Source organism: Neovison vison, chromosome 8, assembly GCF_020171115.1.
Source record: "Neovison vison isolate M4711 chromosome 8, ASM_NN_V1, whole genome shotgun sequence".
NCBI classification, from domain to species: Eukaryota; Metazoa; Chordata; class Mammalia; order Carnivora; family Mustelidae; genus Neogale; species Neogale vison.
The window spans coordinates 96,790,245-96,808,332 of NC_058098.1; the positions used below are offsets into that span (position 1 = coordinate 96,790,245).

The 18,088-nt window shown below is 39.8% G+C and overlaps 1 protein-coding gene across 1 annotated transcript in view; it reads right to left on the bottom strand.

The window, feature by feature from the left end:
* Positions 1 to 680: 680 nt before the first annotated feature.
* Positions 681 to 18,088, bottom strand: part of LRRTM4 (leucine rich repeat transmembrane neuronal 4) — a 702,546-nt gene continuing 685,138 nt past the window's right edge. Inside the window, exon 3 of the mRNA XM_044261514.1 lies at positions 681 to 1,264. Within this exon, the coding sequence (XP_044117449.1) occupies positions 1,043 to 1,264 (222 nt within the window). The 3' untranslated portion in view covers positions 681 to 1,042. The remainder of the gene's footprint in view (positions 1,265 to 18,088) is intronic.

Sequence of the window (18,088 nt, forward strand, 5' to 3'; positions counted from 1 at the left end):
ACCACAAAATAATATATTTATTTTTCCAACATTTTCTTTTATTGATAAAAGCTACACAAACGCTAATTGATAATTAACTTAAAAAGCAATGTTATACATTATCTTGTATTTAGAAATTTGTCAACTTGGCAGTTTCCTTCGTTGACCATGTGACCATTGTTCTTCATATGCCCCTGTTCCGATGAGATTTCTGCTGGTCTTTCCAACTGGAGGTCTATACAGATCCCATTCAAAATTCTTACACAGTGAAAACTCACAGGAGGACTTCCAGTAGGGAAAAAAAAAAAGTCAAAACTCTTCCTACTGTGTGTCCTGAAGGACCATTCACCCAGATTTTACTGGATTGTCATTCCAGTAGTTTTGCCAAACTATGTGGTCAAGTTCGTTTCTTTGTGGTCTGTAGTAAAGCAGATTTTCTTTTGGTACAACATAAGCTTTAATGCCCATGTTTAGAATTGGAAACTTAATCACTTGACCGGAAAAAAAAGAAAAGAATATGAAGCATAAAGCAAACCAAATAGGAACAAACAGCATTTTAGAGGGAAAATGAAGGAAATCAATTGAAATCAAGTCTGTGAAAGTTACACACACCTAACAAGGAAAACTGTTGTGTTTCCCCCATTCCCCCCACCCCCTCCCCAGCCCCAGGTCCTCCCCGCCCACCCACCCCTGTGGTTCTCCAGCCCAGGAACCATGCAGTGTAGAAAAAGCAAATATACAAACAAACCTATACGTAGCTAGGGTGAAATCTATTTTTATAAGAACTCGACACTTTGACTATGTACATCCAGGAGCATTTCTGTTTTGTGTTTTGAAGCAAAGAAAGTCCCGTAGTTCTCCTGGTTATGCTGCAGGTGCATCCGCGGCCCTCTCTGAGCAGTTTTGGTTTTTCCTCTCCTCTATGCCCTAAGTGTTTATTTAACAGGCACGATGAGCCAGCTTGCTTGCACGACTGTGGACACCCACTCTCCTTTCAGAGGAAGCCCTCCCCCCACCCCGCCACCCCAACCGAGGTCCCGCACCGAGGAGTCGGCTTTCGCAGTTAGTTTGTTATTCTCTCCAGGTAAATGGCCGGCGCCGCCGACCTGGCGATGGTGGCGATGAAGCTGTGGTCGCGGCCGAGTTCCAGGCTGGGGGTTTCGTCCTGCTCGGGAGACACCGCTTCATAGCCCTTGCTGACGCGGAGCGGCTGGTGAGCCTGGCAGTAGCCGATCACAGGCGGGTCGTAGCTGTAATACGGCAAGGGCTTCACGTGGTGCGGGATCTGGTGTGAGAAGGACAAAGATTTAGGATTAGGAAAATGCCTTGGGAAGCCAAGAAGAGGACGCACCGGGGGCTCCTGCTTTGAACTCTTCCACGCTGTTTGAAGGCATCAACTGCAGATTCCGCTATTAACAGACCCAAAACAAAAGGAGGATTGTTAGTATGGAACTCAATATTGTTCTGTCCAGGGAGATAAACCTCATAGACCATTTTATGTCCAAAGCGTGTGTATTTATTTATAAACCTTATAGATGCACCTTGTATATAGCTGTGTGTGTGTGTACACACACACATATATATATATACACTTTATAAAAATGTGTGCATATACCTTTTGCATATACTGTTATAGAAAGTGTGTGTATATATACACACATATTTATGAACACATATATCCATTCATATATACTTTGTATATGAAGATTTAAAAAGATTTTTTCATGCCCAGGCCTATCCTCTATCTTTCTATCTATTGCCATAAAGTTAAGAACAACCTAAAATTCCCATCAACAGGGAATTTTAAAATACATGAGGTAAATTCATACACTTGTTGACAGATAATACGAAGATTGGGGAGTGCCCATCTGTTATAACGTGGCAAGATAGGACACTAAGAGAAAACAATGTGAAAAGAATGTACAGTGTGATCCATTTTGTGTAAATACAAATGTAAACGTACATAGAGTTTTTACTTTTAAAATATCTTTATATACAATTGAAATCTTTATTGAGGACATACATGTTTTACTTAACATTTTTTAAAAAATAATCTCAATTTCCTATAGATCATTTCTAACAATTCTATGAATTTTCAACAACAACAAAAAAAACTTTAGAATCATGAAAGCTGGCACGTCCTTGTGTTCATAAGATGTGATGCTCTTGATTTCAAGCTAACAGGCCAAATATGTGTCCGAATAATATACCTGAATAATCGGCTACAGAAATCCCTTTAATAGTAAAAGCTAAAAATATTAAAATTACACGTTTTTTTTTTTTTAAGAGAGAGTGAAGGAGGAGGGGCAGAGGGAGAGATAAAATATTAAGCAGGCTCCACACCCAGCAAGGAGCCCAACATGGGCTTGATCACGACCTGAGCCAAAATCAAGAGTCAGAGGCTTAACCAACTGAGTCACCCAGGAGCCCCAAATTATAGTACTTTCGACTATGCAGCTTTTTATTAAACCACAAATTTCCGATAAAGAAAAATGTGTCATAAGCTCAGAGAAAGGAAAATGAGGATTGCTTAATTCTATTCCACTAGAGCATTTCTCATAACGCACTAGACCAGATTGGACACTCTTGGTCAACAGTCCACAGATGATAAAATTGCAAACACGGTCACTGTCCTGTCAGGCAAGACTAGCGGCAGTTTAAATTATTGTCTCTCAGCTCCAACCCCGTGCTGTAGCTTGGCTTTATCATGCCAGCCTGGGACTTTGCAAACCACATTGCCTCTTGACCTGCCTGTCCCTGTTAGACAGTGGGCCCACTGGAGGAAGATGTCAAGAGTAGAGGAGACGGAGGGACTGCTCCCATGGTGGGCTGCCTCTGTTTCTTCCTGCTCCAGGGAGCTACCCCAAATATTCCCCGTCATACTGGCTGTAGCAATGCCTTCCCACAGTAGCCGGCCATTCCAGTTCGTACAGTCTTCCTAACGTTTGATCCCACCATGTCCCCGCAGAGTCTTCAGCACCAAGGAAATGTGAGGTGTATCTCCACAAAGCTCCTCCTCCAATCTCGTAATGTTACAATCAAACCTCTCCATTTGGTCCTTTAGTCCCACAGGTGGTAGGGTGGCAGTTACTACCTGAAGTTGTTGTCTCTGTTACACTCTGGCATTTCTAGCCTTTGCATAAATTTAGCTAATAACTCTGCATGTTTTTAAAGATTTTATTTATTTATTGAGAGAGAGAATGATAGAGAGAGTGTAGGTGTGTGCATCACGAGAAGGGGCAAAGGGGCAGAGCAAAGGGGGCAGAGACAGAGGGAGAGGGAATCTCAAGCAGACGCCCCGCTTACCAGAGAGCCTGCCTGGGGGCTCAGTCCCACGACCCTGAGATCCTGACCTGAGCTGAAATTCAGAGTCAGATGCTCAACTCACTGAGCCACCACTGTTGGGGTGTCCCAACCACTGTATTTAATCAGCAATTCATGTAAAATGCTTTGTTAAAATAACTGATAGGTTGTTGTCTCCTGACTAGACTATATATGACTCTTTCGCTAGGTTAAACTACAGATATTGTTGTTATAATTTTATAATTTGGTAGTGAGGTTAAACCCCAAAGGTTTTATGGGTTAATTGTTCTGTAGGAAGTTAACCAGTCTTATGGCTAACTTGGCCACTTTATTTTAAGAATCCATTTTTTCTATTACTGTATAAATCCCTCAAATGTTCTTCAAACTAGGTCTTGTGTTTTCTCACTGGTATCCCCATTAATGTGTTAAGCAAAATTTTGACAAGAATTCATTATCTGTTTGCATGAGAATTGTGTTTTAAACAACTCTGTGCTTATTAAAAGTCACCTCCTCACATTTTTAAAAATAGAGATTAAAGCAATGTTTTCTGTGGAAGATCACAACTCATTAGTAGGTTATAAAATAAATTTAATGAATCCAGATAAACATTTAAAAAATTGAATTAACTAGAATAGAAAGTATTGGAGTGTCTCATGAGTAAAAGTATCATGCTTCATAAAAGTATCATTTCGGGCACCCGGGTGGCTCAGTTGGTTAAGCGACTGCCTTCAGCTCAGATCATGATCCTGGAGTCCCGGGATGGAGTCCCACATTAGGTTCCCAACTCCATGGGGAGTCCGCTTCCCCCCCCCTTTTCCCGAATCCTGCTATCTCTCGTTCTTTCTCAAATAAATAAAGAAAATCTTTTAAAAAAAAAGTTTCATTTCAAATTTGTGTGTGTTCATAAGTATATGTCTACTGAGTTACCCTGTGATTTTTTTTTAAAATTGGAAATCACCATGAAAGATGCTTGAAAAATATTCGGGCTCCTTGCTCGGCAGGGAGCCTGCTTCTCCCTCTGCCTCTGCCTGCCTCTCTGTCTGCCTGTGCTCGCTCTCCCTCTCTCTCTGACATATAAATAAATAAAATCTTTAAAAAAAAAATATTCAAAGCACATAGTCAGACTGTACTTTATTTTAATGTGATCAGCAACAGCTGGATAAATTCCCATCCTTCATTTACTATTCTCTTTTTTCCTAACTCACATAATACAGTTTTTCTCAGTGAGTGAGGAGATTAAGCCAATGTATATTTCTTTATTTTTTGGAGAAACACCTTGATTTCTAATGGGAGGCAAACACTATTTTCAGCTAGTGTTAGGAAATAGTAAAGGAAAGATAATTTCTCATCAAACAAGATGTTGATATAGTCTGGAATATACAATTCTGCTCTCAAAAAATCTGAACAAAAATACATACTAGGTCAAATTTGTGATTGGTACAGAGATGTTTAGACATTGGACATTAATTTCTGTGCTGGCAGTGAGAACAAGGAACAAATTATAGGACAATATAGTTGGATTACTAGATAATAAATATAAAGTTAGATCTTCCCTGAATGTATAGTAGGTTTATTTTTTTTCTTTTTTTCTCACTTATATAGACTTCTCCCTATAAATCAGTTCAGGTCCAGACATGAAATGTTTGTCAGCAAATTCTATTTTAGGTCTCCTCATAGGATTTTACTGTGTGTCAGATAGGTAGAGATATTTGTGATTAGTGTCATGGGTCACCAAAACTCTGAAAAAGCATAGACATGAAACTACTTCGTTGTGACATTTCAGCAGAAAGAATTTTATGAAGACCTTCTTAAGAGTCACATAGACCATTCTTCCTTTTTTATTGTTAATAGGTGGAATAATATAACTCTAAGCCATAAAAAAATCACCAAATTATTTCCAGTGGCAGCAGCATTCACTGCGTATAGAATCTTTGTTGACTTATTGTCTCCAAATTAGCCAAATTACTAAAAAAATAAAAATAAACATTAAGCCCTCTCTCTCTTCATGCCTCTCTGCTTTCTTGTGAACTCTTTGTCAAATAAATAAAAAAAATCTTAAAAAAAAAAAAGTGGGGGGCGCCTGGGTGGCTCAGTGGGTTAAAGCCTCTGCCTTTGGCTCAGGTCATGGTCCCGTGGTCCTGGGATCGAGCCCCGCATCGGGCTCTCTGCTCAGCAGGGAGCCTGCTTCCCCCCCTCTCTCTCCATGCCTCTCTGCTTACTTGTGATCTCTCCGTCAAATAAATAAATAAAATCTTCTAAAAATAAATAAAAAAATAAACATTAAGCATGGATTCTGGTTTTGTCCACTGTCTTGTAACCCCAGCGATAGTCCTCCTCTGGTCACCTACAAACCTGCTTGACCTACAAATATAGATGAATCACAAATACAAAGTGAGACAGGGTCCTACAGACCCTACTAAAACCAGTTTAATCTACAGATGGAAACCATTAGCTCTTACGGGAACATTATTGAATTTTCAGTGTGAAGTCCCACAAATTGAATAAAGTGGGAAAGAACAATTTCATATCTAAGAAACTATGGCACTTATATGCAAACAAAGTTGATTCAAATGGTAAGGGACCTGTATTAACTACAGCACTTCAGGTTTATATATTCCATCATCTCTGAACTTAGAAAATTTGTTTTGCTATGACAGTCGGACAAGTTTATTTTTTACTTCAAGGAACAGGAGAACCGGCCATTTTCTCTGTTGTATTTGAGGTAGGCTTAGAACCTCCAGCAGGATAAAAAACATTGTAAAGCGCCCTCCTGCCCAACAGCCCAATAGCAAGAATTCAAAAGCTATGTGAACTGGCAGGCTCTGAAAGGATATCTGAGATGTTTGCTCATTTACTCTTAAAGTCTAGTCTGTGGGGCACTATGTAATCAACTGATTTTGTGGTTTTTGAGGAGCTGAGAGACTGAGGTCTTGTACTTTATAGTAATAATGTACAGTACATTAACCACCTGGGTCCCTGTGTGTATCATTGTTTCCTTTCCAGCAGTCAAAACAAAGTATCCTTCAGTTCCCCTTAATGTGTATTTGATATTTTTGTAAATGTGTTCTTAGAGCTTTTCCAAACGGTCCCTGTGTTCTGTTAGCTCTCTGACAGACCTCATTCTGGGGCACAGCACAACAACACTACTTAAAGATAGCCTCTTTTGTATGCTTGGCTGCTCATTGATTGCTTTGGAAGCTGCACTTTATTTACAGATAATAGGTGTGGTACGTGGAATGAAGGGAGTCTCACCGGGGAAATCTACCACACTGAAATTCTGTCATTTGCTTCTCTCAAGAATATGAACACTTGAGCTCAAATTGAATTTAAACCTTTATAGGGACATATAAACTTCTATGGAGGCATATTCATAAATAAATCTGAGGTAGATTACAAAAGGGAAAACTATTATATCACTAATTATAAGTCACTTTAATCTTGCTGAGTTTCCTGTGAGTCCTCTGAAAATGGGCATAATAATGACATATGATTTACCTCTATAAATCTCAGGTAACTCCGAAAGCACTCCCTGTTTCTTGAGAATACTCTGGAAAGACATAACCTAGTCTAGTTTCACTCAACACTGAAGTGTCTTCCTGGAAATGTTCCCTGTCTTTTGTCTTACAGTTTCCATTTGAGAGATGTGAGAACATGAAGGGTCACAGAGTGGCTCATTAACAGAGGCTCTCAGTCCTACTTTGTGCACTCAGAAGCTAGGACACCTTAGTGGATGTTCTGGATTTCTGACAATGTTTTTTACACTTTGCCTAGAATACGGTTTTCTTCCAACATGCTGTGGGGAGAATGAAAGGACACACTCCTCTGAATTTCAGTGGTTCACAGAGTAAATGATTCAAAGAGGAAAGTGAAGGAAAGAGAATGTGTTTAAATGTTGAGAGGAAGGGCAAAAAAGTATAGTGGGATGTGCAGAGCTTCAAAAGTCTACAAATTGAATCAGATCCCATAATTTTATATCCATAATAATTACATTTAAAATGAGAAATGAATGTGTCTGTGTAGTTAATATGAGAGTAATAGGACTCTTGATATATGTGATCATGAAAGGCTTTTGAAGTTCAGTTTTGTTATAAGCATGAAATTCCAATATCGTTACCCTCTTTTCTCAAATGTATTAGCATTAGTTATAAGTAGTGTAATAGCCTGATCATTTTAAAATTGCCATGCACTATCATTAGTCTTATTTATTAACTTTTCATGAACATTGTTCACATTTCAGTATGAGTTCTTTCAATTGAAGTCATAAAAAGTTGATTTTCAATTTCCTAAATGACATTTAGTCTCTAATTTTCGGAACTAAAGGGTAGTACCTGACTACTCAGACTGTTTAAAAAGTACCATCCTAAAAATCCAGATGAGGAATTCAATATAGTTGAATTGCTTAATGGAGATGGACACTTGGTTTATTGGAAATAAAATAGATTAAAAAGGAAGGGCAACAGCTAAATGAGCATATAACTTAGCCTTTATTTGCTATATTAGTCTGCGACAAGAATTGACAGGGACCAAGAAAATGTAAACAAATTTGGCTAGAGGCTTTTTTTTCAGGAATTTTGATCAAAGCTGACAGAACCTCAGCCCATTTGTAAGTTAGTTGGGTAAAAGGGTGACTTAATTGACTCATAGACACAAAAAAGGATTTAGCAGCTAAACAGAAGAGCAAGGGTACCATTGGGTCTGAAGAACGACAGACGCCAAGAACACAGATGTCACCAAGCCCTCTCAGTCAATCTTGCCTGATAATCTCTACACGTTATCTTCACATCCTGATTGCCAAACAGCTTTCTTCATCTAGTAAAACACATTGCTGTGCGAGCTTCAGGATTTTACATGTAACCAGCCACAGTAGATTGTGCAACGGACCATAGTGCTTCTAGCTCCTCTCATCAAAATGTAGTATCTGTTTCTTCTTGCCTTAAACACTGGCTGGTCTTGTGATTTTCTTTGCCCAGTAGAGCAGCAGCAATGTTTCTTGTGTCTCAAGGTTCCTAGGATCCTGGCCAGATTAGCCACCACCACATTAACAAGTCTAGGCTAGATCACTAGAGAATGGAAAGTGCTGTGGAGCCACAGAGTCATCTTAGACTAGCCACAGTCCCTTAAAGTCCACCGAAGTTCATCACAGGTACAAGAGCCCAGCTGGCCCCAGAGGAGCAGAATTGCTCAGCCACTTCTCCCATTCCAGAAAAGCAAATGAGAAATTATACTGAGCTGTGACATTGACAGTTCCTACAAACCTGATTTCATCCCTCACTCCTTAAATGAGAGAATTAAAATAATAATCACCCATTCATAAATTTTGCCTCTTTAGATTTGAATACCTGAAGGCACATATAATATAAAAAGGAGACAACAAGAAATGCAATGAATCTAAATCAATTCATCAAATTATGTTATTTAACCCTGTTCTGCAATGAAACATTCTTACTCATTGTTCTTATTTTCTTTTCTTTTTTCTTTTTTTTTTTTTAAAGATTTTATTTATTTGACAGAGAGAGATCACAAGTGGACAGAGAGGCAAGCAGAGAGAGAGGGAGGAGGAAGCAGGCTCCCCTGCGGAGCAGACAGCCTGATGTGGGACTTGATCCCAGGATCCTGAGATCATGACCTGAGATGAAGGCAGAGGCTTAACCCACTGAGCCCCCTTATTTTTTTTTCTTAGAAGATTTTATTTATTTGCTTTTTAAAAAGATTTTATTTATACATTTGAGGAAGAGGGCAAGAGCACAAGAAAGAGGGGGGTAGAGGAAGAAGCAGATTCCCTGCTGAGCAGGGAGCCCCACATAGGGCTCAATCCTGGGATCATGACCTGAGCAGAAGGGAGATGCTTAACCAACTGAGCCACACTTGTGCCCTATTTATTCACTTGAGAGAGAGAGAGAGAATGAGAAAGAGACAGAGAATTTAGGAGACCATGAGCAGAGAGAGAGGCAGAGGAGGAGGGATAAGAAAAGGAAGAGAATCCAAAGCAGACTCTGCGCTGACCCCAGACTGGATCCCACAACCCGGAGATCCTGACCTGAGCCAAAGTCAAGAGTCAGAAGCTCAACTGACTGAGCCACCCAGGCACCCTTCTTATTGTTTTTAAATGCAGCCTTGCTTCTTAATCAAAAAACACCAATTATCTAAGTATTAGTTTGTATTAATCAAAAAGTAAAACTGTCAACATCATCTGACATTATTTTAAAAACATTTTGCTAGAAAGCTTATTCTAAAGCACAATTTTGAAAAATACCTTGAACTCAAAGTCAAGATGGAAATTGGAGTCTTAATTGCTGTCCTTCCAAGTTAGCACTCAAATGGACAAAGTTTTTTTATTTAACAGATGTTTGTTCACAAGAACTGTTAGAAATTCCTATACCATGGTGGAGAGAGGAGAATGCAAAGAAAAATTCACTAGCATATCAGTTTATGCAACTGGAGGCAAAGCTGGTTTAGACTGGGGAAAGGTCTTTTGCAAGACTATGATACACTCATATAGACAAAGGTAACCCTCAAATGACAAGTTAGCACTCAAATGGACAAATTTTTATTTAACAGATGTTTGTTCATTTGTTTTTCCATCCTTAAATCAAAAACTCTTAGAAATTCCTATAACATGGAGGATGGAAGAGAATGAATTAAAAGAAAAATTTACTAGCATATAATTCAATGCAACTGGAGGCAAAGCTGGTTTAGACTGGGGAAAGGTCTTCTGAGGACTGTGATGCACTCAGCAGCTTTGAGTGGCCAGGATTGGTGAGGGAGGGAGAAAGGCAGGGTCTGGGCCATCCCTGGCCATGAGAAAAGCAGGAGAACAGCAGAGGATGATAGGAGGGTAATGAGACTTACTTTGAGGATTCATACTGTGGAATACTAAGTAAAAAAGGATATGACTGTACCAGACGCAGGGCACTCTCCCTCGTATTGGGGTATTACTTTCCAACCGGTCACCTCTGGTGGCTCCCTCCCCCTTTTGTTTATCTTCCGATATCAGTCCACCTTCCCACTCCGCTTTACCTGCCCACTGGCGTCTTCTGCCCCTGTAGAGATCCAGACGTGTATAATTCTGATCTCAGGCTGATTTCATGGGTGAATGGAGTTCTTTGGTAGGTAATCACCTCACTTTGGGGAACCGGCTAAAAAGGTGCCTCCTCCTACACCCCCGCCATCTTGTCCCCATATGACTATACCAGAAAGCTCATCTTCTATTTAAAGAAATGGTGAGTTCTTTAAGTGACAAAAGGAAAACAGAACTTCTCTGTCTGCCATTTTATTTCTTGTTGCTCAGCTGCCTTCACAAGCAGCCACTCCCTCTCCCACCATCTTCACTATCTACTGGTTCACTAGTGAAACAAAGCCTATCTCCTTAAAAAAGAGGCCCATACAATCTCTGACATCCTAACACTGTATACACACAAAGACTTTTCTCCCTAAGTAGTATAGAGAATATAGAGAAGAATATAGAGAATATAGAGAAGAATCTCTGGAAAAAAGATGCAAGAATTCAAGAAACGATGATAAATCAGAGTGATAAGTGAAAAAGTCAAGACCACCTAAAAATGAATGAAACTAGAAACAGTTGAAAATGCATTCTCATTGAACACCATTATCTCAACATTGCTTGGCAACATTGCTTGGCATCATAGATAGTCACATTATTTGTTCAAAGAAAGAACATAACCAACCGTCTTATCTTTCTCACACTTTATTTTTGGAGATTAAGTGATACATGTGACAAAATCTAAAATAATCTACTAATATTTGTCACAAACACTGATTACATTTATTGATTTTTGTTTTTGAAAATCTCTGAAGAAAAACAAGAAGATAATGGTGCAAATTGCTACTGTCCTACTTGCATTTTGTTTTTGGGCTGAAGTGCGTACCAAGTTGCTCCGGCATGCAAAATCCGTGATACTAAACACACTGCATTTGCCTTTGGATCTCGATGGGACTCTTCCGACCATTTGAAACTCAAGTTCTGACAAAAGTTGCACACGAGCACTTGTCCTTATTGTTCTGTTCTTATTTAAAGATGGGAATGTGTACTCTTTGTGCACTCATGGTTGTCCAAATTTTAACTTTTAAGTCAGTCATGGGATAATAGAACAGAACTTCCACTTACATCTTTACTGCTCTCCTAGTAGGCTTCCTTGTCCGTGAGGTGTCCAGAGAGTTGACTAAGTTAATGAATGAGGGACTAGCTGTTCTTTGAAGTTAGCTTTGACTCCATTAGCTGGAAAGCTTATTACATTACAGGCACCTCAGTGTTCAGTGAGGTTCTGGGCTAATGAGCTGGATTAATTAGCTAGTATTAACGTCTAAAGGCTTTCCTTCTATTGCTCTGGCCTCTGAATTTGAAAGAGTAAGGGCTCCCTAATAGAGCAGGACAAGCAAACATTCTACAAAAGTGAAATCTACAATAATACTTCAATAAAAAAATAGAGACAACAAAATTTTAATACCCCCATCTTTCCCCTCGGGGGAGTGGGGGGAACAACTGTGGAAGTGCCAATGATATACTGTGATGCATAGAAGGGAATTCTTGCCTAAAACAGGAGACAGTGATCACTACTTGAGCCCAAATCTACTGCTGGACACTTAAAAACAAAACCAAACAAAATAAAACAAACAAACAAAACCAAAATGTATCAGCACATGTAACAAACAGATTCAGTGTAAGATTTGCTTTGCAGTCCCTCCTCAGAAATTTGGGAAGGGAAATGAACCAAAAGCAGCAGGAATGCCAATACCAGGAAGGCGTGAGCAAGCAGGCATTACAGATGTTTTCCTTCTAAGTTCAAATTCAGCTTCTCCGCAATGTTCAGAGTAGCTTATTTCTAGTTTCCGTATGAGTTTTTGTAGTTTTGTGTTCATTTCTTAATTGTGTCCTTAACCTGTTTTATGCAAGATTGTTTATCTTGTCTAAAGCAAATGTGATTTGTTCAGCTTTTGAAGATAAACTAACTTTGTGATCCTCCCCAGACATGTAATTCCATAGGGCAGTAGGTATTCAGTAAAAGCTAGAAATGTTTTTAAAATGTAAAAATAAAATGAAATGAAACTTATATAAGGAAGGTGACTGAGTTTCTTGCATTTCGTGTACCTTTTCCTCCCAAGATAAAAGTTTAGAACCAAATGACAATTATAGAAGGAAGTAAACCCCAGAAGGACATACATCTTGATAGGATGAGTAACCTGAATCTAATAGAGTTTAAATAGAACTTCTTGGGGGAACTGACTGATCCTAATGAAAGGAGGCATGGCAATGTATATTTAATTGCAAAAATAGGGAAAGCCCACTTAGAAAATGCAATTAAAGTTATTATTCTGATTGAATATGTTTTAGAACAGGGTGGCAGAGTGATACATAAATAATATTAGTCTCATATTTTTAATAAAATGTGTTAAGCTCTAGGTTACTGCCTGGATCTCTGCCACAGAGCATATAGTATTAAGGAGTCATTATATAAAGTGAATTTGCCATAATGGTATACTTATTTTTGTATCCATTCATTCACAGGGCAAATATTTATCACTGAGGTGGCCAACTTTTTCTGGAAAGAGCCAGTAGTAAATATTTTAGGCTTGCAACCCATACAGTCTCTGTCACAAGCAGTAAACAACTTTACCATTGTAGCAGGAGAATAGGCTTAGACAAAACATCTTTTCATTTTTTTTTTTCAATCATGTAAAAAATAAAATCTAGTTAGCTTGGGGCTAACTTACTAAGCTAGGCATTGCGGTAGGTGCCGGGGATATGAAGAAGAATAAAATAAAGGTGCCTACTGAAAGAACCTCTTCAGAACAGATTAGAAGATCAACCTGATTCTAATTCTCTGTGTTTGAAACTGCATCATCCAAGTCCACGAAGAGAGGGAGAAAAGCATTCCCCGCCGGTGGGCACGGCAGGTTTTCTTGTGAAGATCCAGGTGTTCCACTCTGGAATAAAGCTCTCAGCGGATCCCAGACAAAGAGCTAGACCCATACAACCTTGGTACTTAGAAGTCTGACTTGAACCTCCAGGTGGGAGTTCTGAAGTCCCCATTCAGGTCATTTAGATCAAACATGCTCAGGCAGAATAAACGCCCAATGACCTTTCAGCGAAGATCTTAAGCAACACTCAAGCCCGTGAACCTGCCCCTGGGTATAGGACAGCTTATAACACAGGGCCCGAGGGAACTTGCGTGCTTTTGTCAAAGAGGATAAGTTCATGGGTCACGGAACCATAAACAGGTTTTGTTTTGTGGAGAAGGTTAAAAAGCCTTCTTTCTATTTCTCAATCTCTACAAGCCTCTCCCCATCTCCGGGCCTCTGTACTCGCCATTCCTTTTGTCCGGGATATTCTTCTTCCAACACTTTTCCGTAGGATTATGCTGATCTTTTGAGTCTCTGCTTAAATGTCATGTTCCTACAGGGGCCTTCCCACCACCTTGTCTAAAATGCCATTCCGTCCCTACTCACGCATATAAGCCATTCCCTGACTCAATTCCCTGTTTATTTTCTTCACAGCATTTATCAAAATGTTAAATATCTGGGATCATGTCTATCTTTGCTCCTTTACTGATTGTTTCCTCCCAGTGTCAGTTCCGTGCTGTCACAGAATGTTTCTGATTGGTCTGGTGCTGCCTGGCTAGAGTATTCCAATAAATATGTGCTCAAAGAATTATGAATTTATGAGAGATATTTGTTAGGGGAATTGGGTTTTATTTGTAAGAAATTTGCCTCCAAAACTGTGTCTTTCTTCACGGTCCCTTACCCATTCTTCACTTTGGATTTAAACAGGGACCTAGGATGGCACACGCACAATTTCTCTCTACAAATCCCTGCATGCCGGGCCCTGTGTTGAGGGCTAAAGGATTAGGGTGACTAAAGGTGTCCATGACCTTAAGGAACCTATAACCTAATGCGAAGACAAAAGGGAGTAGATTTTTACAATGTGACGTCATCTATGGTCCAATGCAAGAGTAGCGGTGTATGAAAAATGACAAGGGAGGAAAGAAGAGGGAGTAAGATACTTAACAGGTGGTTTCCGATCCACAGAATGGATACTGATGAAACCACGTGTAGAAAGCCTGGTGCTACCTGCAGCTTCTATGTCCTGTCAGCATGTCTGCTGCTATTACTATGCTACTTGGCTTCCTGTGTGCCGGGGGAGCCCAGTGCCCAAACTAACCTGTTTAATTAATTAATTAATTAATTTTTAAAAAGATTTTATTTATTTGACAGACAGAGATCACAAGTCGGCAGAGAGTCAGGCAGAGAGAGGGGAAGGGTAACGGGCTCCCTGCTGAGCAGAAAGCCTGATGTGGGGCTCCATCCCAGGACCCTGGGATCATGACCTGAGCCAAAGGCAGAAGCTTTAACCCACTGAACCACCCAGGCACCCCTCACAACAACCAGTTTTAAATCTTAATAGTCTACCCAACTCACCCACAACTTGCCCTTGTAGGGAATGGATTCCACATCCTCCGTCTCTTCTGCCACTATTTCCACCTCTTCAGCCGAACACTGCATTAGTCTCTTATGGCTGAAGCATCCCTAAGTTGTGATGAGCAGCTGAGATTGACCATAGCTCTGGGGCAGGACATGGGGACAGCTGCTTTCTCAGCTGCTGCTGCTGCTGCTGCTGAGAAAGCAATCAACCCTTGCCACCCTTAACGAAAGCAGAGAAATGGAGATCCTCACCTTCCCCTTCATGTGCCATTTGAGATTTCATCAACCATACAGACTGCCCTTAAAACACTGGTTCTCAGGCCTGGCTGCAGCTTTGTCACCTCTGTGGTGATGGTAAAAATGCTTAAGCCTGGTCCTTATTCCAGATCAATTAAATCAGAATTTCTGGAGGTATGGCCCAGGGCACCTTTTTTTTTTTTTTTTTTTTTAAAGCACCCACTCAAATGTGCAACCAAGGTTGAAAACACTACTTCTTGTTAAATTTAGATTGCTTTCCTTTAAAGATGTAGGCCCAGCAGGGAGTGCACAGTGTGCTTTACCTAATTCCCCACACCTGCCTGGAGACTGCTTTGCTCAAAACAAAGCAGATTACTTCCCAGTCTGAAGTCACCAAACATTGTGCACATATGTGTGCTTTTTACTCTCCAATTAAATTTTCCTTTTTCTTAAGTTCAATTCATTACTGCTAATTATTCTGTCTCACCCGTTGTGTTTCTTCACTTGGCCCTATTCATATTCTTGGGTGATTATTCTGCCGGGTTTTAGTTATTATCAGTTTGGTTATGTATAGATTCTACTCTTTTGTCTAAAGTTAGATGTAATTCAGTTGGGTAAGTTTAACAACTACATTATACACATGTTTTTTAAATAGCTACTTGTAGGTGAATTTACCTTGCCTTGATGGCAAAGTGCCCATAAATGTTCAGTCAGCTGGAGAACTCCTTTGGCTAAACATTTTCACAATCTATTTCTTTTATTTTTTTTTTAAGTAATTTAATTTACTGGGATGGTAGTAATAGCCCATTCCACTTTGCACTATGGGGAAGGAAGGATATTTTTATCTACTTAAAAGCTAATAAAGACTCCCACTCTTGAAAAATATTCAAACCTCCCAATTATTTCCATCATGCGATAAATTTAAAAGAAAAGAAAAAGAATTAAAACCCCAAAGTGGTAGCAAGTAAGCAATAATGACTAAGAGAAACTTAGGGAAGGATCATTAAATTCATCTTTGCTTTAGAGTAACCTGATACTCCCATGTAGAGGTGTCTATGAAGGGGTGTCTTCTGCCACTGGAAATAATAAAATTGACATATAATTGATGAAATTCACCAACCATGGTAGTAACTCATAGAAGGAAATGATCTGTATGTGTGAGAGCACAGAGAAGAGCTTGGAGGACCGTCTCTCCCACTCTCCACCCACCACCTCCCACTCCAGCTGCTGCCCATCCAAAGATCACAGGGCTTATTTGCCTGGTTGTATCATGCTGCCCCGTGGATCACCATGGTCATATGCCTATAGTTCCCCAGCATGACTGAGTATTAATTTTGTGGGCTACCTCCATGGGTCCCTTTGTCAGAGTGACGTTATAGCCAAATTTTTTGACATACTCCATCCTTGTTTTCCTTGGCTAATGCCAAAACGGTATCTATTTCCCCTCTATGCCATTCCTATAATGCACTTTTCTTCTCTGCCCAAATTTCTTCTTTCTTTTTTTCTACCAAACCATTCCAATGAATGCAGATAAACCAAAGCCGTTTATCAAGAAGTCTCACACTCATCGAATCTTACTAAAAATACTCGAGGAATAACTCATTTTTATAGTGCCACTGAACTGTGGTTTTCTGGCTTATTATTAAATAATATGACACATTTATTGTAAATAAATTTGTATACCTTACTATTATAAGTTATTAAAAATAAAATTATTGGGGTGCCTGGGTGGCTCAGTGGGTTAAAGCCTCTGCCTTCAGCTCAGGTCATGATCCCAGTGTCCTGGGATCGAGCCCCACATCGGGCTGTCTGTTCTGCAGAGAGCCTGCTTCCTCCTCTCTCTCTGCCTGCCTCTCTGCCTGCTTGTGATCTCTGTCTGTCAAATAAATAAATAAAATCTTAAAAAAAATAAAATTATTATTTTGTCATGAAACTAGACCCTCAGGGAAGTCCTACATTCTTGGAATTTAGTCTAACATTGAGAGTTTGATAGAAAAAGAGCTCACAATATTCTTGGATAGATTTAACTTTATGTGGATTCTATATGGCAACCCACAGTACCATTTTCCAGGATGGCAAATAATTTCTATTTATCTAAAGGGAAACTTGGAAAGACCCTATTTTCTTCTTAGCTAAACATGTAGTAAAGCGTCATTGATTCAGACTAACTAAGAGATGATCACTCCGGGAGAATTGGAAATCATACAGAATTTTTAAAAGTTATAGTTTACTTCCTTGGGTTTAACCTAAGTACAATAAACAACTAGAGAGTGTAGACAATACACTTTTCCACCTCTAGCTCCTTGATGAGTAGGACGTTTATGTTATATACGGACTGGTGGTAGAGAGAGAACTTGTGCAAGCGGGCACCAGGAAGACTGGGGGGAGGAATAAAAGAGCTAGTGGAACAACATCCCCTTCCTTCCATCACTTGTGATCAGCAGGTTGATGAAAAGGTTCATGAAGGCTTTTGTGTCAACTGAGTCATAAAGGTGGCATACACTTGTAAAAGAGCCTTTTGTCTCTTCCTCTGTGGAAAAGCAGCACTCTTGTGTCTCCTGCCTCATCAGTGTTCTCACAGTGGGACACTGTTACAGACTCAAAGTATGTGTCCTCCATCTAACCATACATTGAAGCCCTAATCCCCAGTGTACATATTTGGAGATAAGGCTTCTAAGGCTAGATTAAATGGGGGGATTAAGGTGAGATCATGACTCCACACTATTAGTGTCTTCATAAGAAGAGACCAGAGAGTTTGTTCTCTCTCTTTCCACGTACATATAAAGGTCGGGTGAGTGCCCCCTATGATGCTTGTTGGCCAAGAAAAGGGATCTCAGAATGAAACCCACTACACCAGCACTTTGATCTTAGACTTCCCAGCCTCTAGAGTTGTCTTAAACAAATCCTCCAGCCAATGACATTTTGTTTTGGCAGCCTGAGTTGACTAATACAGAGACCAACACCATGAAGTGGTGAGGGTTTGCATAAAGATGGATGGAAGTTGTCACGGTGATGGAAGCAATAAGGCTGAAGCTGATGAACCATTGTGTGATAAAGTATTGTTACTTCTTCTGCAGGACTCCAGAAACAATTTCTTGAGAGAGATGAATGAAATCCTACTATTTAATAGCAG